Source organism: Paroedura picta, chromosome 16 (assembly GCF_049243985.1).
Source record: "Paroedura picta isolate Pp20150507F chromosome 16, Ppicta_v3.0, whole genome shotgun sequence".
In the NCBI taxonomy this organism is placed as follows: domain Eukaryota; kingdom Metazoa; phylum Chordata; class Lepidosauria; order Squamata; family Gekkonidae; genus Paroedura; species Paroedura picta.
The window spans coordinates 24,745,980-24,763,198 of NC_135384.1; the positions used below are offsets into that span (position 1 = coordinate 24,745,980).

General features: G+C 48.6%; 1 protein-coding gene across 4 annotated transcripts in view; it reads left to right on the forward strand.

The window, feature by feature from the left end:
- Nucleotides 1–17,219, forward strand: part of MLLT6 (MLLT6, PHD finger containing) — a 75,037-nt gene that overhangs the window by 20,749 nt on the left and 37,069 nt on the right. For 3 of the 4 annotated variants that reach the window (XM_077314217.1, XM_077314219.1, XM_077314220.1), the window contains 2 exons: nt 1,026–1,133; nt 15,427–15,525. In XM_077314217.1, coding sequence (XP_077170332.1) covers nt 1,026–1,133; nt 15,427–15,525 — 207 coding nt within the window. The remainder of the gene's footprint in view (nt 1–1,025; nt 1,134–15,426; nt 15,526–17,219) is intronic. The other variant, XM_077314218.1, reaches the window with a different exon arrangement.

Below are 17,219 nucleotides of genomic sequence, written 5' to 3' on the forward strand. Positions count from 1 at the left end.
GGACACTGCCCACTCATTGAATCTGGCACGTGCCTTGTTAAAGTGGGCAGAAAGAGCCTTGTGGTGGGGCTCCTGTTGATTTCATGCGCAACTGCGCCTCCTGGAGTGTTTGCACCAGGGAAGGTGCCCGATTCTGCGACCCTGCTGCAGCTGAGCAGCCCCGCTCCATCCCCTGGGCAGAAGAGCTCCTTGGACTTCCGCGCATGCTGCTCGGACTTCCAGGCTGGCAGGAATTCCGTGCATAACCAATAAATTCACCACATGTCCCATTGGGCCATCCACCACCTGTGCCTTTGATTCCTTGTTTTTAAGCGGTGGGACCAATAAACAAAGATACAGTACTTTTCTTGAAGCCCATTTCATCAAACTTTTGGTCTGTGTGGAGATTTGAACACAGGTCCCCCAGGCTTGGTTCAGGGGGCTTATGTCCCGTGGCCAGTCCTGGGAACAGATTTCAGTGACCCCGAGTGAAGCCCTCCTTTGGGCCTGTTTGGGAAATGGGAGAGACATTTTGAGGAGAGGGGGGTGTCTTCAAAACTCTCTTTTGCTCAGCCAAAGAAACACAGCCCTCCAAATAACTTTCCTTGGGGCTGTCCCAAATGACACACATGGTGCCTGCTTTTCAGCTCATTGACTTATTTACTTGTTTTTAAATTTCCATGCCGCCCTTCCCCTAGGACTCAAGGTGGCTCGCAACATTTAAGTACAAACAAGAGTTAGAACGTTAAAAGCCAGCTGACATTACAACCAAGAGCCCCCCCCTGCCTTCTCTCCGAGAGGAGGGAGGAGGGAACAAAGTACTAGAACAAAGTGGCATGCAGATGTGATTTGTGTACGGATGTTTGTAGTTTGTAGTTGTAGCTTGTAGTTATAGGCCTCAACCAGAGGCAGGGATATAGAGGAGGCAGCTCAGATGCTTTTGGGGTCTTTTTTGGTCTTCATCATTTTCTTCTCTCTCTCACCCATCACTCCATCCTCCCCCCTCCCCTGGCCGTCCCTCTTCCCTGTCCCACCCTTGACTTCAGAAGACATCACGCCATTCTGGAGCGGGTTCGTTCATAGCGGGAAGGAGAAGCCGGTCGACGTCACCCGCCCAAGAGAAGCCCGTGACTCACCATGAGAAACCAAAGAAGGTAAATCAAGTACAACTCTTAAAATTATCGTGCTGCAAGGAACTAAGAAACGGGGTTCACAGGCATTTACATTCTGCGTTGGCGTGTGTAGAAATTGCTCTTGGGCACAGAATTCTGCCTTCGATATACGTGTGTGTGCATTAGATTCTTTCAGTGGTGATTATGTACCTTATAGATCCTGCCCAGCTACATGTGCTGATTTGGATGTCTGAGGGCAGCCCAGGGTTGTCCGTGGTTACTATTTTGGTGGGAGACCACCAAGAAAATCCTGCAGAGGCAGGATTTGGCAACCTCCCTATGTTTGTCTTTGCTTTGAAAACCTTACAAGATCACCATAAACCTCGCAAGGCCTTTTCAGTCCTGGCCCCAACTTGGTGGAATGAGCTCTGGAGCTCTTTTGCCAGGTCTTTGGTCGAGGCCAGGGCAGTTAGATTTAGGCTCCCCCTTGAGCGAGTAAGATCTGCGCTACTCCCTGTTAACTCCCCTTCCCCCAGGGGCTATATGTCTTCGGGCAGGGAAGGGGATTTTAGTCTGCTGCTGGTATGTATGTTATATTAATTCTGTTTTATGGGATTTTATAGGGGGGCTATTTTATATAGGCCAGGAGCCTATATGCAAGTGGCAGGTTATAAACTAAATTATAAATAAGTAGATAATAAGTCATCTTGACAACACACTCTGCTAAGATGTGTGCGATCGCCCTGATCTTAGTACGGATTTTAGTTGCCGACTTGGAACGGATGAACGCTACCCCTGCTGTAACTGCACTTGATTGTCTGTAATTGTTTTGTTTTGCAAACCTGGTCCACGTCATGTGTGGACTGTGTTTCACTTTTGTTACGCCAGTCATGTTTTGTTGTTGTTGTTGTTGTTGTTGATAACTTTCCACCACACACTTGCATGCTGGGTAGACCCAAGGCGGATCTCTTGGAAACAGAAGGGATGTTTTCCCAGCATCAAAAGGCCCCGTCTGCATATTTTGGGCCTACTTATATTTTAAGGAACTGATGACATTGACACAGGTTTCAGCCACTTCTGTTGCCTTTTGGGAAAGCCCAGTGACCATGATCAGAGCTTGCAAAGTTTCGCTGTGTTTTTTCTTTCTTTCTTTCGGCAGTTTCCCACCAAGTAGAGGGGAAAGTCCTGTCAATTTTACCCTTGCTTTCTTTAAAAAGCCTATTACTGTTCATGCCAGTTCGCATGTACCGCTGGTGACATTGACCAGACTTTCTTTCCTGTCTTTGCAACCCGTCAGGAAGAGACTCTGGAAAACAGAACAGTTTTGTCACGTTTCATAGCGTTAAAAAGGAAGATAATACTGGGACGAGAGAGGAATGCCAACGATATCGCCCACCCCTCCACCCCAGAGGAGAAACTCACACTCTAAGGCAGTTTGAATCTGAAAATATTAACTGCTGACACAGTGGGCAATGTAAAAAAATATATATATTTATTTCTTTATATTCCTTTTATTCCCCCAAGGGCATTAAGATCTTCAGAACAACAACTCCTCCGGTTCCCTAACCCAGGAGTAGTCAACCTGTGGTCCTCCAGATGTCCATGGACTACAATTCCCATGAGCCCCTGCCAGCATGCTGGCAGGGGCTCATGGGAATTGTAGTCTATGGACATCTGGAGGACCACAGGTTGACTACCCCTGCCCTAACCCAAAGGAGGAGAGCTTGGCCCTGGCCTCAGCCTGGCAGGATGCAGTCCTGAACGAGACCAGGGCCCTGCAAGACCTAAATCAGTTTTGCAGGGCCTGCAAGATAGAACTACCCCACCAGGTTATGATCAGGGCCCAAAATAACCCCCAATAAATGCTGGACTCGCAGATGGGAGATGGAAAAGTCAGCTCCTTGATGCCAAAACCACCTTGTCTAGATTGTTGCTTGGGGGAATTTAAATTAAGGGTGCTTTAATCTAATTCTTTAGGATGTTTTTATGATGTTGCCCAGAGCAATACTAGAAGGGCGGGCTAGAAAAATCAAGTATGTACGATGATACCCAAATTCAGTTGCACCCAGTATTGACCACTGCCTTTGGCTCTGCCGAAGATAAAAATAATACTTTTTGGCAGACATATTCCCTTCTGTCACCCTAACAGTTCCTAAGTTCATTTCTTCATTCATAATTATTAGGAAAAGGTTTGCCTCCGGGGGTGGGGGATCCTCTTTGTTGCCTACCCATAATGCTTCTTTCATGCCCTTCTATTTTTTTTTTAGCTTTCTGATAGTAACTTTTTAGCTATATTTCATAACTTTTAACTGATTTCACTTTCACTAGGGGGTGTGGGCAAAGTGGTTACCTGTTACGTGGCGTGAGGTGCATGTCACGGTTTTGTCTGGTCGCTTATTATGGCTTTGACGTCAACCACAATAAGCCCCTTGACGGATGGTGCTCAGTGACGCTCAAGAAAAAAGATACAAAAACAGGTGTATCGTTAATTGTTGTGAGGTTGTTGTGCCTTTTAAGATGGGGGAGAAAGTAGCCGAGGGTTTAGCTTGGCAAGGGGGCACCCAAAAGCCGAGAAAGTTTGGAAGGGGGTCCCACGTCCGAGGTTTGTCAACCAGATTGAGGATTGAATCAGATTCACGGTGCTGGTACTTCCCTTCAAAGCCTTAAATGCTCTGGGACCTTCGTACTTGTGGGACCGCTTCCTCCCTTATGCCCTGAAGGGAAACTTACACTCAATCTCACAAAATCTGCTCAGGATTCCCGACCCCAGAGAAGTGAAACCACCCTCAACCTGAGCCAGGGCCTTCTCTGCCTAGGCGTCAGTCTGGCGGGACCCTCTTTCGGAAGAAACTAGGATCCTGTGGGTCCTCAGACAGTTCTGCAGGGCCTGTAAGAGAGAGCTGTTCCACCAGGCCTATAGCAGAGGCCCATAGATGGCCAACCAAACTGACCTCCATACACAGAGAACATATAGAAAATATATGTTATACTAGCAAGCACTCCCCACCCATCCCCTGGACAGAGGCGACTGCTCCTGGGGTTTTAAGAATTTTTAATAATTTGATTAATGTGTTAGGTGTTTTAATAATATATGTTTGCATTTATCGTCGTATTTAATAATGGTATAAGCCGGAGCCATTGGAAGGGGCGGCATAGAAACGTGATAAATAAACCTCTGGAACAGGGGAGCGCTCACCCCACGTCCAACCCTACAGTCCATTTTTAGACGCTGGTTTTAAATGCTACAGAAACCAGAATTCCACATGGTTGTGTGGCTTGCAAACCTCAGAAATCCACCCTGGCTTGTTTCCCCCGCCATTGGAACCGTGCGGGTGGCAGGCATGTCCAATTTCCTTCCGCCCAGCTGAGGGCAATTTGGCTTCAGCGCCGTCCCAAAGGCGAGCCCTCGCCAAGAAAAGCAGTGGAAACAGGAAAAGAGAGAACGAGGCAGGGGGAGAGCAGGTTTTGTAAAAAACGGATGTAGTGGAATGATTTTTTTTTCACAAAACAAAACACTGCTCCAAAAGGCAGAGGGGAGAGATGTCCCTGATGGGTGGCAGGCTCTTTGCTGAACAGCAAACAACATAAAAGAACGGAAACCCAAAAGCCTAACCTGGAAAACAGGTGAGAGCCAAAGAGGTTGAGGGACACAAAAGTATAAAAGAAGAAGAGTTGGTTTTTATACCCCGCTTTTTACTAGCCAAATGGGTCGCAAAGCGGCTTACAATCGCCGTCCCTTCCTCTCCCCACAACAGACACCCTGTGAGGTAGGTGGGGCTGAGAGAGCTCTGACAGAACTGCTGTGTGAGAATAGCTCTAACAGGACTGTGACGAGCCCAAGTTCGCCCAGCTGGCTGCATGCTGAAGAGCGGGGAATCAACCCCCTCTCACAAGATTAGAGGCCAATGCTCTTAACCACAACACCAAGCCGAGTCCCTGTTATTTTCTATTAAATAAACCATTTATTAAACAGAGTGCAAGGTAATTGAAAATATTAATTTTAATTCATAAACCATAATTTATTTATGTATTTATTTATTTATTTAGATTTATATACCACCCTCCCCGAAGGCTCAGGGAATAAAAAGGGAATACTTCTTTTCTTTGCACAAAGAGACACACACAGTTTGATCCATCTCCTGCTGGCAGGGGCTTATGGGACTTGTAGTCCACAAACATCTGGAAAGCCACAGTTTGGCCACCCCTGGCGTAGAGGCTGAGGCCTTGCCCTGATTTTTCTTTCTGCACCCACCCTCCCCAGAATGCAGGGTGTCTCCTGTAGGCCATTCGCTGCCCTCGACCTTCTCTCAAAGGCATTTTGAAGCAGGCAGCCCTGGGATTTTAGCACCCCAAGAACTGCCTCTCTGACCTGGCCACCAAGTCCTTTGGGAACTCTCAAAGCGATCCTTCTGCAAGTTGCCTCCTGCCAGAAGAGGCATGCGGATTGGGGCGTGGCGGATGAACAGGTGCGATCTGAAGCTACCAGACATAGCCCAAGGCCAGGTGCATGCTTCTGTCCCAGGCAGACTTGTATCCCACTTTGGAGGGTGGGGGGAGATGTTGCAGAATGATTTGTGAGGAAGCCGTACAGTAAGATTTACGATCTGTTAGCTGTGCTGTTGGGCCTTGTCCATGATGAGAAGGATGCTTGGATTCCCAGAAATTGACCCACTATGGACTGGGTTGGATCCAGATATGCCAGTGGAGGAACAGGATATTCCTGCCTCCCCCTTTTCCATTGCAGTCCACTAATATCCAGGAAATGAGGGATGGGGAACCCAGGGAAGGCCATTTGTGGGGTGGGGAGCTGCAGTGGAAGTAGCTGGTGTAGAAATATTTCAAAGAAATGATTTGCAGCATGAAAACATTCTGGACCTCCTTTTACACTAGATAGGCAAGCTAGAGTAGCCACGGCCAAGCCTGCTTAGTAACCACGGCCAACCCTGCTTAGCCCACCTTCCTCAACATGTGTGAGTTCGATCTGGGTTACATTTGTGGACGGCAAGCCACTGAATGGGGCGAAGTCTAAGAAACCAAAAAGTAAACATCAATAGGGAAGAAGTGGTTTCTTTTCCGGTACTGGCCTGTCTTTTTCTTTGCTAACTTTGCATAATTTTGACCTGAATTTAAAGCATTTATTAGCCGCCCTTCTACTGCAAGGAAGTCGAGGCAGCTTACCGGCGTAAATAAAATGATGCTTATGAAAAGCACACGAAAGGCCACAATTTGAAATCTTAATTAAATAAATAAGCTTTAAAATCCCAAAATGAGTCGAATGAAATCCTCGGTCTAGTTGTATTCTGAGCTGCATGCCTTGTTGCAGGCCGCTCTGACCTAGATAGCCCAGGCTAGCCTGACCTAGTTTAGATCCCAGTAGCTAAGGAGGGTTGGCCTGGTCAGTGTTTGGAAGGGAAACCTCCCGGGAAATCCAGAGTCGCCAGGTAGAGGCAGGCAAGCCACCTCTGTTTGTCTCCGGCCTTGAAAACCCATGGGATTGCCATAAGTCAGCTGACACGTGACATCACTTTACATTCCACAAACACACGTTACTGGCTGGCCATTGAGAAGGCATGTCCACCAAACTGAGAAGGAGGAACATGAATGAACAGCCATAGTGGATCAGCATCCTGCTTCCAAGGGTCATCTGTCAGACGTCACTGAGAAGCCCACAGGCAAGGTCCACAGAGAGCAGGAGGGACACTAACTAGGATCTGGTATCATTGCAGTGTTTAAGGCAGCCTTTTCCAACCTTTTAGTCATGGAGGTGCCCCTCAAATAATTTTTCAGGCTTTGAGGAGCCCCGGAAGTGATGTCAGATGACCACACACCCCTGGAAGTGACATCACCATCTATAACAGACAGGCTCAAGGAGGACTGAGGGAGGGAGACAGGAGATGGTTAAGGCAAGAGTAGGCATGCAGGCTCCGCCCCCACCCAGGTGCAGGAATCACAGGAGAATTCACTCATCCTTGGGAGGGGGAGTTTCCTAGCTTGTGGCCAAATCTATTAAGGCAGGAGGAGAAAGACCAGAGCTCTCGCAGACCTCTGGTTGGGAATCCCTGGTTTAAGGCAACAGGGCAAAGTCTTGGTTGACTTGTTTGTTTTAAAATTCCTAGACTGTCTTTCTCTGCATCCAGTGCAAAGCAAGGCCAATTTTTTATAGCAGTACACCATTCTGCTGGCGTAACGCTATTTTTTTCAACATGCGGAATGGCCCCCAAAGTTCAAGGGATTGACTGTAATAACAACTACTAAAAAAAAAACACTCTAGAAAAAAAAAAAGCCAAATTGGCCCGGGAAACAAAGGCCTTATCCGGCTCAGGCGGTGATGTTTTTAAATATGCTTTTTGTGCCACTTGGCAGGAACTGCCTGTTATAATTATTTGATCCCACTTCTGTCTGCGTGGAATTGTAGGAGCTTTCAAATGAGTTCTTTAATTGGGAAAACCGGAAAGAACAAACAGTTCTAAATCTGACCTGGAAGCACAAACCAAAGCAGTTTCTGTAAGGAGAGGGGAACTGTTCATTTTCTCTCAGTTGTTTTCTTGGCGTTTTCTTCAAAGTGCAGTTTGGATGGGCATCCTAAGCAGAGCGATATCCCCTACTAAGTCCGCTGAAGTCGAGGGGCTTAGAAAGGTGTAACTCTGCCTAGGGTGGCATTAGTCAACACAGAAATCTTTGCATCATAGCCTAGTTCAGCAGTTCCCAATTTTTTTTTGGCATGGTGACCCACAAGTCCAAATTTACTTGGCATGATTCACGTGGGTAGCCACATCTGAGGAAGTATGCATGCACATGAAAGCTTGCGCCTTGAATAAATCTTTGTTGGTCTTAAAGGTGCCTTTGGACCTGAATTTCCAGTATGCCCCCTGAAGAATGTTATGATCGTCTGATGTTGGTGGTCCCTGACCCAAAAGAAGCACATTTGGTCCTGACTAGAGCCAGGGCCTCCTCGGCCTTGGCCCCAGCTTGGTGGAATCAGTGGACTGCTGAGATCTGAGCAGCCAATGATATGATAGCCAGAATTTTAGCGTGTTGTAAAGCACCCTAGTCCTGCTTGCAGAGAGGGGCAGTCTATGAATCCTAAGATAAATAAATAAATAAGATGAATATTTCATAATTAATACATTAAATCAACCAATCAGTCTGTGGGGAGGGAAAGAAAAGGCAATTGTAAGCCACTTTGAGACTCCTTCGGGTAGTGAAAGCGGGGTATAAAACACCAACTCTTGTTCCTTGAGTCTGTCCATCTCATGTTGGTCATCCTCTTCTCCAGCTGCCTTCGACTCTTCCTAGCTTTATCGTCTTTCCTGGGTGAATTTTGGCTTCTCATAATGTGACAAAAGTATGAGAATTTAAGTTTGGTCATTTTAACCTCTAGGGCAGGTGTGGCTAAACTGCATCTCTCCAGATGTTCATGGGCTACAATTCCCATGAGTCACAGTTTGGCCATCTCTGATCTAGGGAGTGTTCAGGCTCAATTGGATCTAAAATTAAAGTTGGTGCACTGGATCCGTCAGACTCTCCTCCACATTTCAAAGGAATTGACTGTTTTTCTTGTATATTTTCTTGTTTTCCACATGCTTAGAGGCAGAGAGAGCTTCTGCATGTGCTCAGAGACCCTCAGGAGAGCAGAGGAAAGATTTAGCACATGCTCAGAGATGTTTGGGAGAAAGGTAGAGATAGGGTTGCCAGCTCTAGGTTGGAAACATCTGAGGATCTGAGGGGTGGAGCCCGGGGAGGGTGGGGCTTGGGAAGGGGTGGGACCTCAGTGGGGTATAATGCCATAGAACAGAGGTGGCCAAACCAGTTCTCCAGATGTTTGTGGACTACAATTCCCATGAGCCCCTGCCAGGACAAAACTCACCTGGAAAAATAAAGCTAGGAAGAGTCGAAGGCAGCCAAAGAGGAAGACCCAAAATGCGGCAAGGGGCTGATGGGAATTGTAGTCCATGTACATCTGGAGGGCCAGTTTCCCCCCCCCCCCGCCACGGAGCCCACCTTCCACCTGGAGGTTGAACAAAAGAGATTGGAGGTGCGTGGGAATCGCTTTGTAATGACACCACATCCTGATAAGACTTTATATACAACCCCCGAGAAGCGCACCCAACACCCAACAGCACAATTTGTTGGCTTGTTGCACTTGTATACCGCCTTCCCCTAATGCGAAAGCGCCGTGCGATCGTTCGCCTGCCGCCAGGCACCCAAACTGCGAGGCCGGCCGGACCCTTTGAGGACCCCGGTGCCCACAGGCCACAAAGGCGACGGGAAGGGCCGGCCGCGCCCTCCGCCTCGCCCTGCCCCGCCTGCCTGCCTGCCGTGCCCGGCGCTCGCAAGGGCCGGCCCGCCGCGCTCTGGCAGCTGGAGGGATCCGATTTCACTCGGCCTGACGTGCGAGAGCGCAGGCTCGTGTGCGCCGCCTTCCTGCCTTCCCCGGCCGGCCAGCCAGCGGCGCGCTCCCTCCCTCCCTCTCCGGTGCCCGGCCTCCCCCTCCCCTCGGGCGATGCCAGCCCCGAGCCCCCAGCGCCGCCTGCCAGGAGGACGGAGACGCTCCGCCGGGCACGGATCTCCGGGGGCGTCCGGTGAACTCGGGCCAGCTCCCAAGCCGGGCGCGCCCAGCCAGCGGCTGCAAAGGCACTTGGAAAGGTAGGGCTGGGGGGGGCAGGGGGCTGAAGAGGGTGGTCGCCCCCCCCTCCCCACATGCACAGGCACCCCGCGTCCCCCCTCCAAGCGGGCTTTGAATGCGCTGCTGTCAGGAGGGGGTTTAAAACTCCAGACTTTGCAGGGAAAGGCAGTGGGGGGTAGAATGTTGCTGGTTGGTTTGGGGAGGGGCGGGGAAGGAAGGGGTGGGGGCGTCGAGGAGCCCTAAGGGGGAGGGGGAGCCAGGAGATCAGCCGGCCAGCCTCCCCCAACAGCTGGCCGCACTTCGGTGGGATCCCCTTGGCGTCCCACCCGGGCGAAGAAGAGATCCCTGTAAATATCACCCGGATATCAGGTCCACTTGGCATGCTCGGCTGGGAACCAGCTATGTAGGTGGACCACGTTGGAGACGGACGGGGAGAAGCAGCAAGGGAAGGGCTCCTGGGCAAAAAATGTCTCCCCAATCTCAGCTGCTCGCCCACAGTTGCCACCCGGAATAAGATCCCTTTTCTGAGGAAAGGGGAAACTCCAGGAAGAGAACATGCTCAGGGTGGGAGCATGTTCCCCTCTGGGGATTTAGGGGTTGGGGGGAGGGGAGGGTTGAGGGGGAGGGAGGAACCTGAACAGGGTGTAATGCTGTAGAGCAGGGGTGGCCCAACTGGGGCTCTCCAGATGTCCATGGACTACAATGACCATGAGCCCCTGCCAGCTGGCAGGGGCTCATGGTCATTGTAGTCCATGGACATCTGGAGAGCCCCAGTTGGGCCACCCCTGTGAGTCTACCCTTCAAAGCAACCTTTTCTTCCGGGGGGGGGGGGGGAACTGATCACTGGAGATCACTTGTAATTCTGGGAGATCTTCAGGCCTCACCTGGAAGCTGGCCACTCCAGTAGCCAGGTACTTCTTCTCAACCAGGTACGTCCGTAAGAGTGAGCCCTCCGTAACTGGAATCGCCCCCACCCCACCCGGATATTAAAAAATCGAAGTACTCGAAAAAGACAGAAAATTGGGAAATATGTTTCTGCCATCTACTGATACTTCATACATATGACAAAGTGAACTCTGGTTGCCCCTACAGCTTCTGTCCCAATGAAGGGGTTAGCCTTTTGTGGTTTGGGGTGTAGCTAACACAGCTAGCCTTCCGGAAAATGTGGGATGTAGTCAGCCAGAGAGAGAAAGAGAGAGAGAGAGGTTAGGATGTAATATTGCAAAAGTCAGTAATATTACAAAATGTCAGAGCTACCGCTGTTGTTAGCTTGGCGTTTATAATGTTGTTCTCCCCCAAGGTCTGTTTCCTTTTAAAAAATTTTCCTTATGCATTTCACATGTGTGTTCAGTGCTGTCAAATCTCTTCAGGCTTCCGGTGACCCTATGAATGAATTACTTCCAAAACACCCTGTCGTGGCTTCCTCAATTGAGCCGGTCCATCGTACGTTGGGTCTTCAACTTTTCTTAGTATTATTGTCTTTTCCAGTGACTCAGATTTAGATTTGTTGATATGCGACTCCAAGCCAGGGGCTCTTGTTTTTGCGTGTTTCTAAAATCCAGCAACCTCCATTTTGTTATTAATTCCTTTATTAATTTACTTATCGTATGGCAGCTGTGTAATAGAGCCAGGAGATCCTAAAATTGTCTGGCTGCCACGCAAGAGACATTTGGAGGTGGTTCCCCGTGGCCTGCCCCCATGTCCTGGTCCAGGTATTCTTTGGAGGGTCACCCTTCCATGTGCTAGGCAGGGACGACCTTGCTTAGCTTCCGAGATCTGACAGGATCTGGTTTGGCCTGGCCTATCCAAGTTGGGTTTCACGTTGGCCAGTTTGCCTTCTTGGAAGAGTTCAGGCTTCAGGCCTTTTCGCTCTATTTTTTTATATATATATAAAATTGGTTTGAATTTATGCTCACGTCTTGGTTTCTGTGAAATGGCCTTCCTTGTACTCCTTGGTAGACAACAGGTTTCTCTAAAAGAACAACATCGGGGTTAGTGTGGCAAGAGAAGACAGCTACCGTGGCTCTTGCAAATTACGTAAAGTTCTCATCTTTGAATATTTTGGCTTGATTTAACTAATAATTTTGCTGGTGGAGAGGAGAGGGAAAGAAATCGGCAACATCCATGACCATTGGAATCCTGCTCAGCTTTCCAGCTTTCAGTGACTTCCCCCCAAGCATTTTTCTAAAGACCCAGGCAGGGCTGGGGGTGGGGGTGGGGGTGGGGGGTTGGTCTGCACTAAAAATACACTAAAAATGTAGAATTCTTTGCCAGCAAAAACTGGCTCCTGCAATCGGTTGAACTCACGGGACTTGAGTAGATCCTCTTACCCTGAGAAATGTGTTCTGTAGCTTTTGCTGTCCTGCAGAATTCATTCAGCTTCAGCTAATTACAGGGAGGGACCCACAAAAACCAGAACACTTCTTTTGTCAGATTGGCTGCTAAGATTTTGGCATGGGTTGCCGACACATTTTTTTTTTGGCCTAAAGACTAGAAACGTGCTTTAAAATAGAGATTCTTAGAAAACCTTATTCTCTGTCCACGATGCCATTTGTTATTTTTTCCCTTTTCTGTTCCTCCAGAACTGCAGCCTACACACAATCCTGGCCATAAAGACTAGATTTTAAAACAAATGCCTTTTTCATATTACTTGGTGTAGTGGTTAGAAGTGCGGACTTCTAATCTGGCATGCCAGGTTCGATTCTGCGCTCCCCACATGCAGCCAGCTGGGTGACCTTGGACGTACCATGACACTGATAAAGCTGTTCTGACCGAGCAGGAATATCAGGGCTCTCTCAGCCACACCTCCCTCACAGGGTGTCTGTTGTGGGGAGAAGAAAGGGAAGGCAATTGGAAGCCGCTTTGAGACTCCTTCGGGTAGAGAAAAGCGGCATCTAAGAACCAACTTTTCTTCTTCAGTAATCTCAGGGCTCTCTCAGCCTCCCCTGCCTCACAGGGTGTCTGTTGTGGGGAGAGAAAGGGAAGGTGACTATAAGCCGCTTTGAGTCTCCTTTGAGTAGAGAAAAGCGGCATATAAGAACCAACTCCCGTTCTTCTTACAAAGGTGGCTTTCATGTAACGGTGGTAGCAGTAGCACTTTTACATCCCAGATAAGTAACCGCTTTAGGTTGTAGTAGGGAAATAGTACTGGAGTCCAGTGGCGATTCACAGGCAAACAAAATTTATTTCAGCATAAACTTTTGAGATTCACAACTCACTTCGTCAGATGCATGGAAGTGGACATTTGCTACTTTTTGTCATCAAGAGGTCACTATGGCGACCCTGTGTGGTTTTCAAGTCCAGAGCTCTGAACTTCCTTGGGTCTCCCATCCAATTACTAAGCAGGCCAGCCAACTCTACCTAACTTCCAAAAACTGACAAGGTCAGGTTAGCCTCAGCCATCCAAGCCAGGTATGTCTGCTTTGGGTGTCATGCACCGTCCTCGTGATAGACATTCCTGTGTGTCTGATGGAGTGAGCAGTGACAAGTTTACACTGGACAAAACTTTGTGAGCTTTGTGAGTTACCACTGGACTTTTCTTTTTTCTTTTTACATTCCTTTAATGCTGTAACCCGATAAATGTATGATGTATAGTAATGGCTAGATAATTTTGGGAATGGGAATGCATAGCCAAAGGTAAGTTGCATTACATCAGTCCTGCCTTTCTCAAACTTTTGCCGTTGAGAAATACCGGAAATGTTTTTCAGGCTTTGAGGAACCACAGAAATGATGCCAGCGGGCCATGCCTACCTGCCTGCAAAGTTGTTATTATTATTATTATTATTTCGATTTATTACCTGCCACTCCCAAACGGCTCGTGGCGGGCTACAATTGTCTGGAAAAAATCCAAGTAAAAAAAACCCATTGAAAACCCCAGGCGTAAAAACATAACACAAACCCAACCGATCACAATAACAAAAAAAGATACAGCAGAAAACTTTCAACTATCATTCCTTCTATAAAAATATCCTAGAGGGGGGTGGGAAGAGGGGCGCAGATGGGACCCACAAGCTGCCACTCACATCGGTCTATCCTGGGAGGGGGGCCATACACATCTTCCTTGTCGCGCCGGCCTCAACTATAGACCTGGTGGAAGAGTTCCGTTTTGCAGGCCCTGCGGAACGCCGGAAGTGACGTCACCAGGAGTGACGTCGCCCAGATTCTCCCACAGCACAGGAAGTGACAACACAGAAATATTTGCAGATGATTTGTGAACAGAACCAGACCTGCACTCTGGTCTGGCTGCCAGTTTGCTCCTCTTCACCAAAGGGAGCTTGCAGAAACAGGGCCAGGGCAGGCCTATGCTGCTCTATCCATCTCCACCATCCCTGCAGTAAAGTTAAAATGAGAGCACTTCCCTCTTGGGACTCCAGTCGTTACCACGTGCGATAAGCCGTGGCCATCAAGGATTTGTATGGCTGGGGCCCCTCCCCTTGCCCTGCAGCCCCATCATTGGCCATGGGGGAAGGGGACAATCAACCCAGATTTTTAAAATATTAAAACATAATTAACTCCTTCCCAAGCAGCGAAGCCCTTCCAGGGCCATCGCAAAGCCCTGGTTGAGAAAGCCTGCATCAATCTAATGTAGGCTGTGAGAATCTAATGTAGGCCAGTGAAAATTTGTTTGTTTGTTTGTTTGTTTATTAGATTTCTATGCCGCCACTTGCCGTAGCCTCGCGGAGGTTTACACATACAATTCTGAAACAACAAAACCCCAATAAAATCCCCATTAAAATAACAATCGCATACTAACTAACTATGCCATGGCGACCATAATCTCTAATAATCCCTCCTTGTTCAGGGTGGGGCACTGATCTCAATCTAATCTTAATCTGATGTTAATCTAATCTAATGTAATGAGAGCCGGAGGCGAGATGAATTTGGGAACCAGCTGGAAAACCCCTAAATAAAAGGCTGCAAACATGGGGGAGGGTGGGGGATTTCTTCCTAACAGGTTACAAGCGAGCTGCACCAGCTCTTAACATTGTCAAGATGGTGCGTGTGAATTGGTCCAGCCTTCCAGTGGGAGGGGGCCACACAGGCAATCTAGTCCAACCCCCTGCTCAAAGCAGGATCAGCCTAGAGCATCCATGAATAGACCTTGGTATGCCAAAAATCAATTCCGAAAAGCAAAACCCAGGTTTCTAGTCCTCATGGGATGGCTTTAAATGGGATGATCAGAAGCTTGGAAGATGTTGTGCTTGGACTTCTAAAGGTCATAGGGATGTCGCTCTTTGGCTTTCCCCCATCATGCAAAATATATATGCAAATATGTAATTACCATACTGTCTTTGGCTGTTGTGACCACTGAAAAAAAAAACAGAATACAGTGGGTTTTAGTAAACTCCAGAAAATGAAGTTGACCCCGGGAGTGAAGGAATTCCCCAAAGAAGTTGGATGCTCCTGGATGCTCCTGGATTCCAGAATTTGGTTTCTGTAAATTATCTCTGGCTTCTCTTATCTGAAAGTGAGATGGATTGGGGAGGGTCTTCTGCCAGGCTTCTGTGTGCCAGATGTTCCTTGCATCTGGAGGAGGGATAATTCCAGGCAGATGCCCTGGGTGGAAATGCTGATTGAGAGATGGAATCTGCTTCACGTCTGCCTGGACTGAATCCTTCGGCTGATGCCTTTTCTTCCTGGCCTCCTTTTTTCACCTGCTGCTAAAAGCAGAAAACCCGGGGCCTATCCTTTTCTATTTTCCTTTTCCAGAGCCGGAAGGATAAGGAAAGACCGAAACAGAAGCACAAGAAGCGCTCGGAATCGCCCACCAGTTTAACTCTGTCGTCCACGCCGGTTGCCACTGAAAAGGTAATACAGTTGTGCACGTGAAAAGGGTTTGGGGACATGTTTGCACCAGATCTTTGACTGTGTTGGCCATTGCAATCCGTATTCCATGTTTTGCTCAAGGATTATGGCATTTGGTATCCAGTGGAGAATCCCCCCTTCTGAACAATGTACCATGGTTTGAAGCAACAGAACAAAATTTGAGGAATTAAACTTAGTTAGGCTTAATAGTGCCACTGGAGTCAAACTTTGCTTTTTTATCTTTGTGTGTGTGCATTTATAAAATCAGGTTCCTAGCCCACATGATTGTATAAGGTAAATAACAAGCTCAAACATCTGCTTTGCAGGGTCAGAGGTGAGACTGCGTTCTGCTTCGGGTTTTTGTCGTTTTCTGTCCCACACGTCGGTCTCCGTAGCTGCTAGAAGCAGAAATGTGTAATACAAAATGGAGAAACATATCGATTCCCTGCTCCCTCCCAGCCCCCTCCCAGCTCCTCAGCTGTAGCATCCAGTTTTTCTCAACATACAAATTGGGTTAGCCAGAGTGCGGGGTGTGGATTTCGCCAGAGATCAAGAGAACAGGCGACAATCGGAGAAAGTGAGGAAGGGAAGCAGGTCTTTCCCTTACGCACCCCAATTTGTTCCGGAGCCTAATTGCTCTCATTTCCCCACCCCCACCCCTACCCTTCCCCACCGCTGGCAACCTTGGGAGTCCTGGGAATTCCACATTGCAGCTGTCTCCTCCGGACGACATAATCTCGGAGATAAATCCTCAAGTGTTTCTTAAGGCGCAGGTCCCAGCTCGTCCCTGCAGCGCATGGCTTCGACCCAGGCCTCCCGTACCATTAATAGCATAAAGAGCTCTGCTTTCATGCCCCCCTCCCTCTCTCCTGGCAGCCCCCTTGTAACCCAAGGAGATGAGCAGCTTTTGCTTTCGAGGGCCAAATCTAAGGTTACTTCTCACCACCAGAGCTGGCCCATGAGGTCGGGCGACGAAGCGCAAAGCCCGTAGGAGGGACTCCAGTTCTCGTTCTGTTTCCCAGGCCTCCAGGCAGCGGATTTCTGCAGGAGAACCCTCTGGATCGTTCTGCGTGTAGGGAGTTTTTTTAGTTCTTTCTCCGTCCCCCATTTCAGGGGCAGTCAACCTGCGGTCCTCCAGATGTTCATGGACTGCAATTCCCAGGAGCCCCTGCCAGCAAACGCTGGCAGGGGCTCGTGGGAATTGCAGTCCATGAACATCTGGAGGACCACAGGTTGACTACCCCTTCCCCATTTGACTGGGGTCCCAATAGCTTGTAAGAGAAATTGGAAGGGGTTTGAGAAAGGCAAGGTTCTTACCCTGTCTTCCTTTGTGGGGAAACTGTCATGGGGGTCTCCTTTGAAACAACAGTCCTTTTTGAGCCTTACCACCAGGAGCTGACTAACCACGTATAATGGGACTGTATGCTACCAGGATTCTCCCAATATGCGCAGTCCCTATATCATGTGACCGGGGCAGTACATGTGTTTACCCGGGGCCAAAGCTCTACTTTCTGCGTCACTCTGTAACAGGGGACAGAGTTATGGCAACGTAGTGGCATAACTGAAGCTTCCCTGACAAGATTGCTGCTAGCATCTGTTGTGTGTGTGTGTGTGTGTGTGTAAGCAGTAAACTAAGTAGGGACTTGTGGGGGACATGAGGGAACAGTTGCAGCAGTCACGGTCTGAGGTAGGGACTT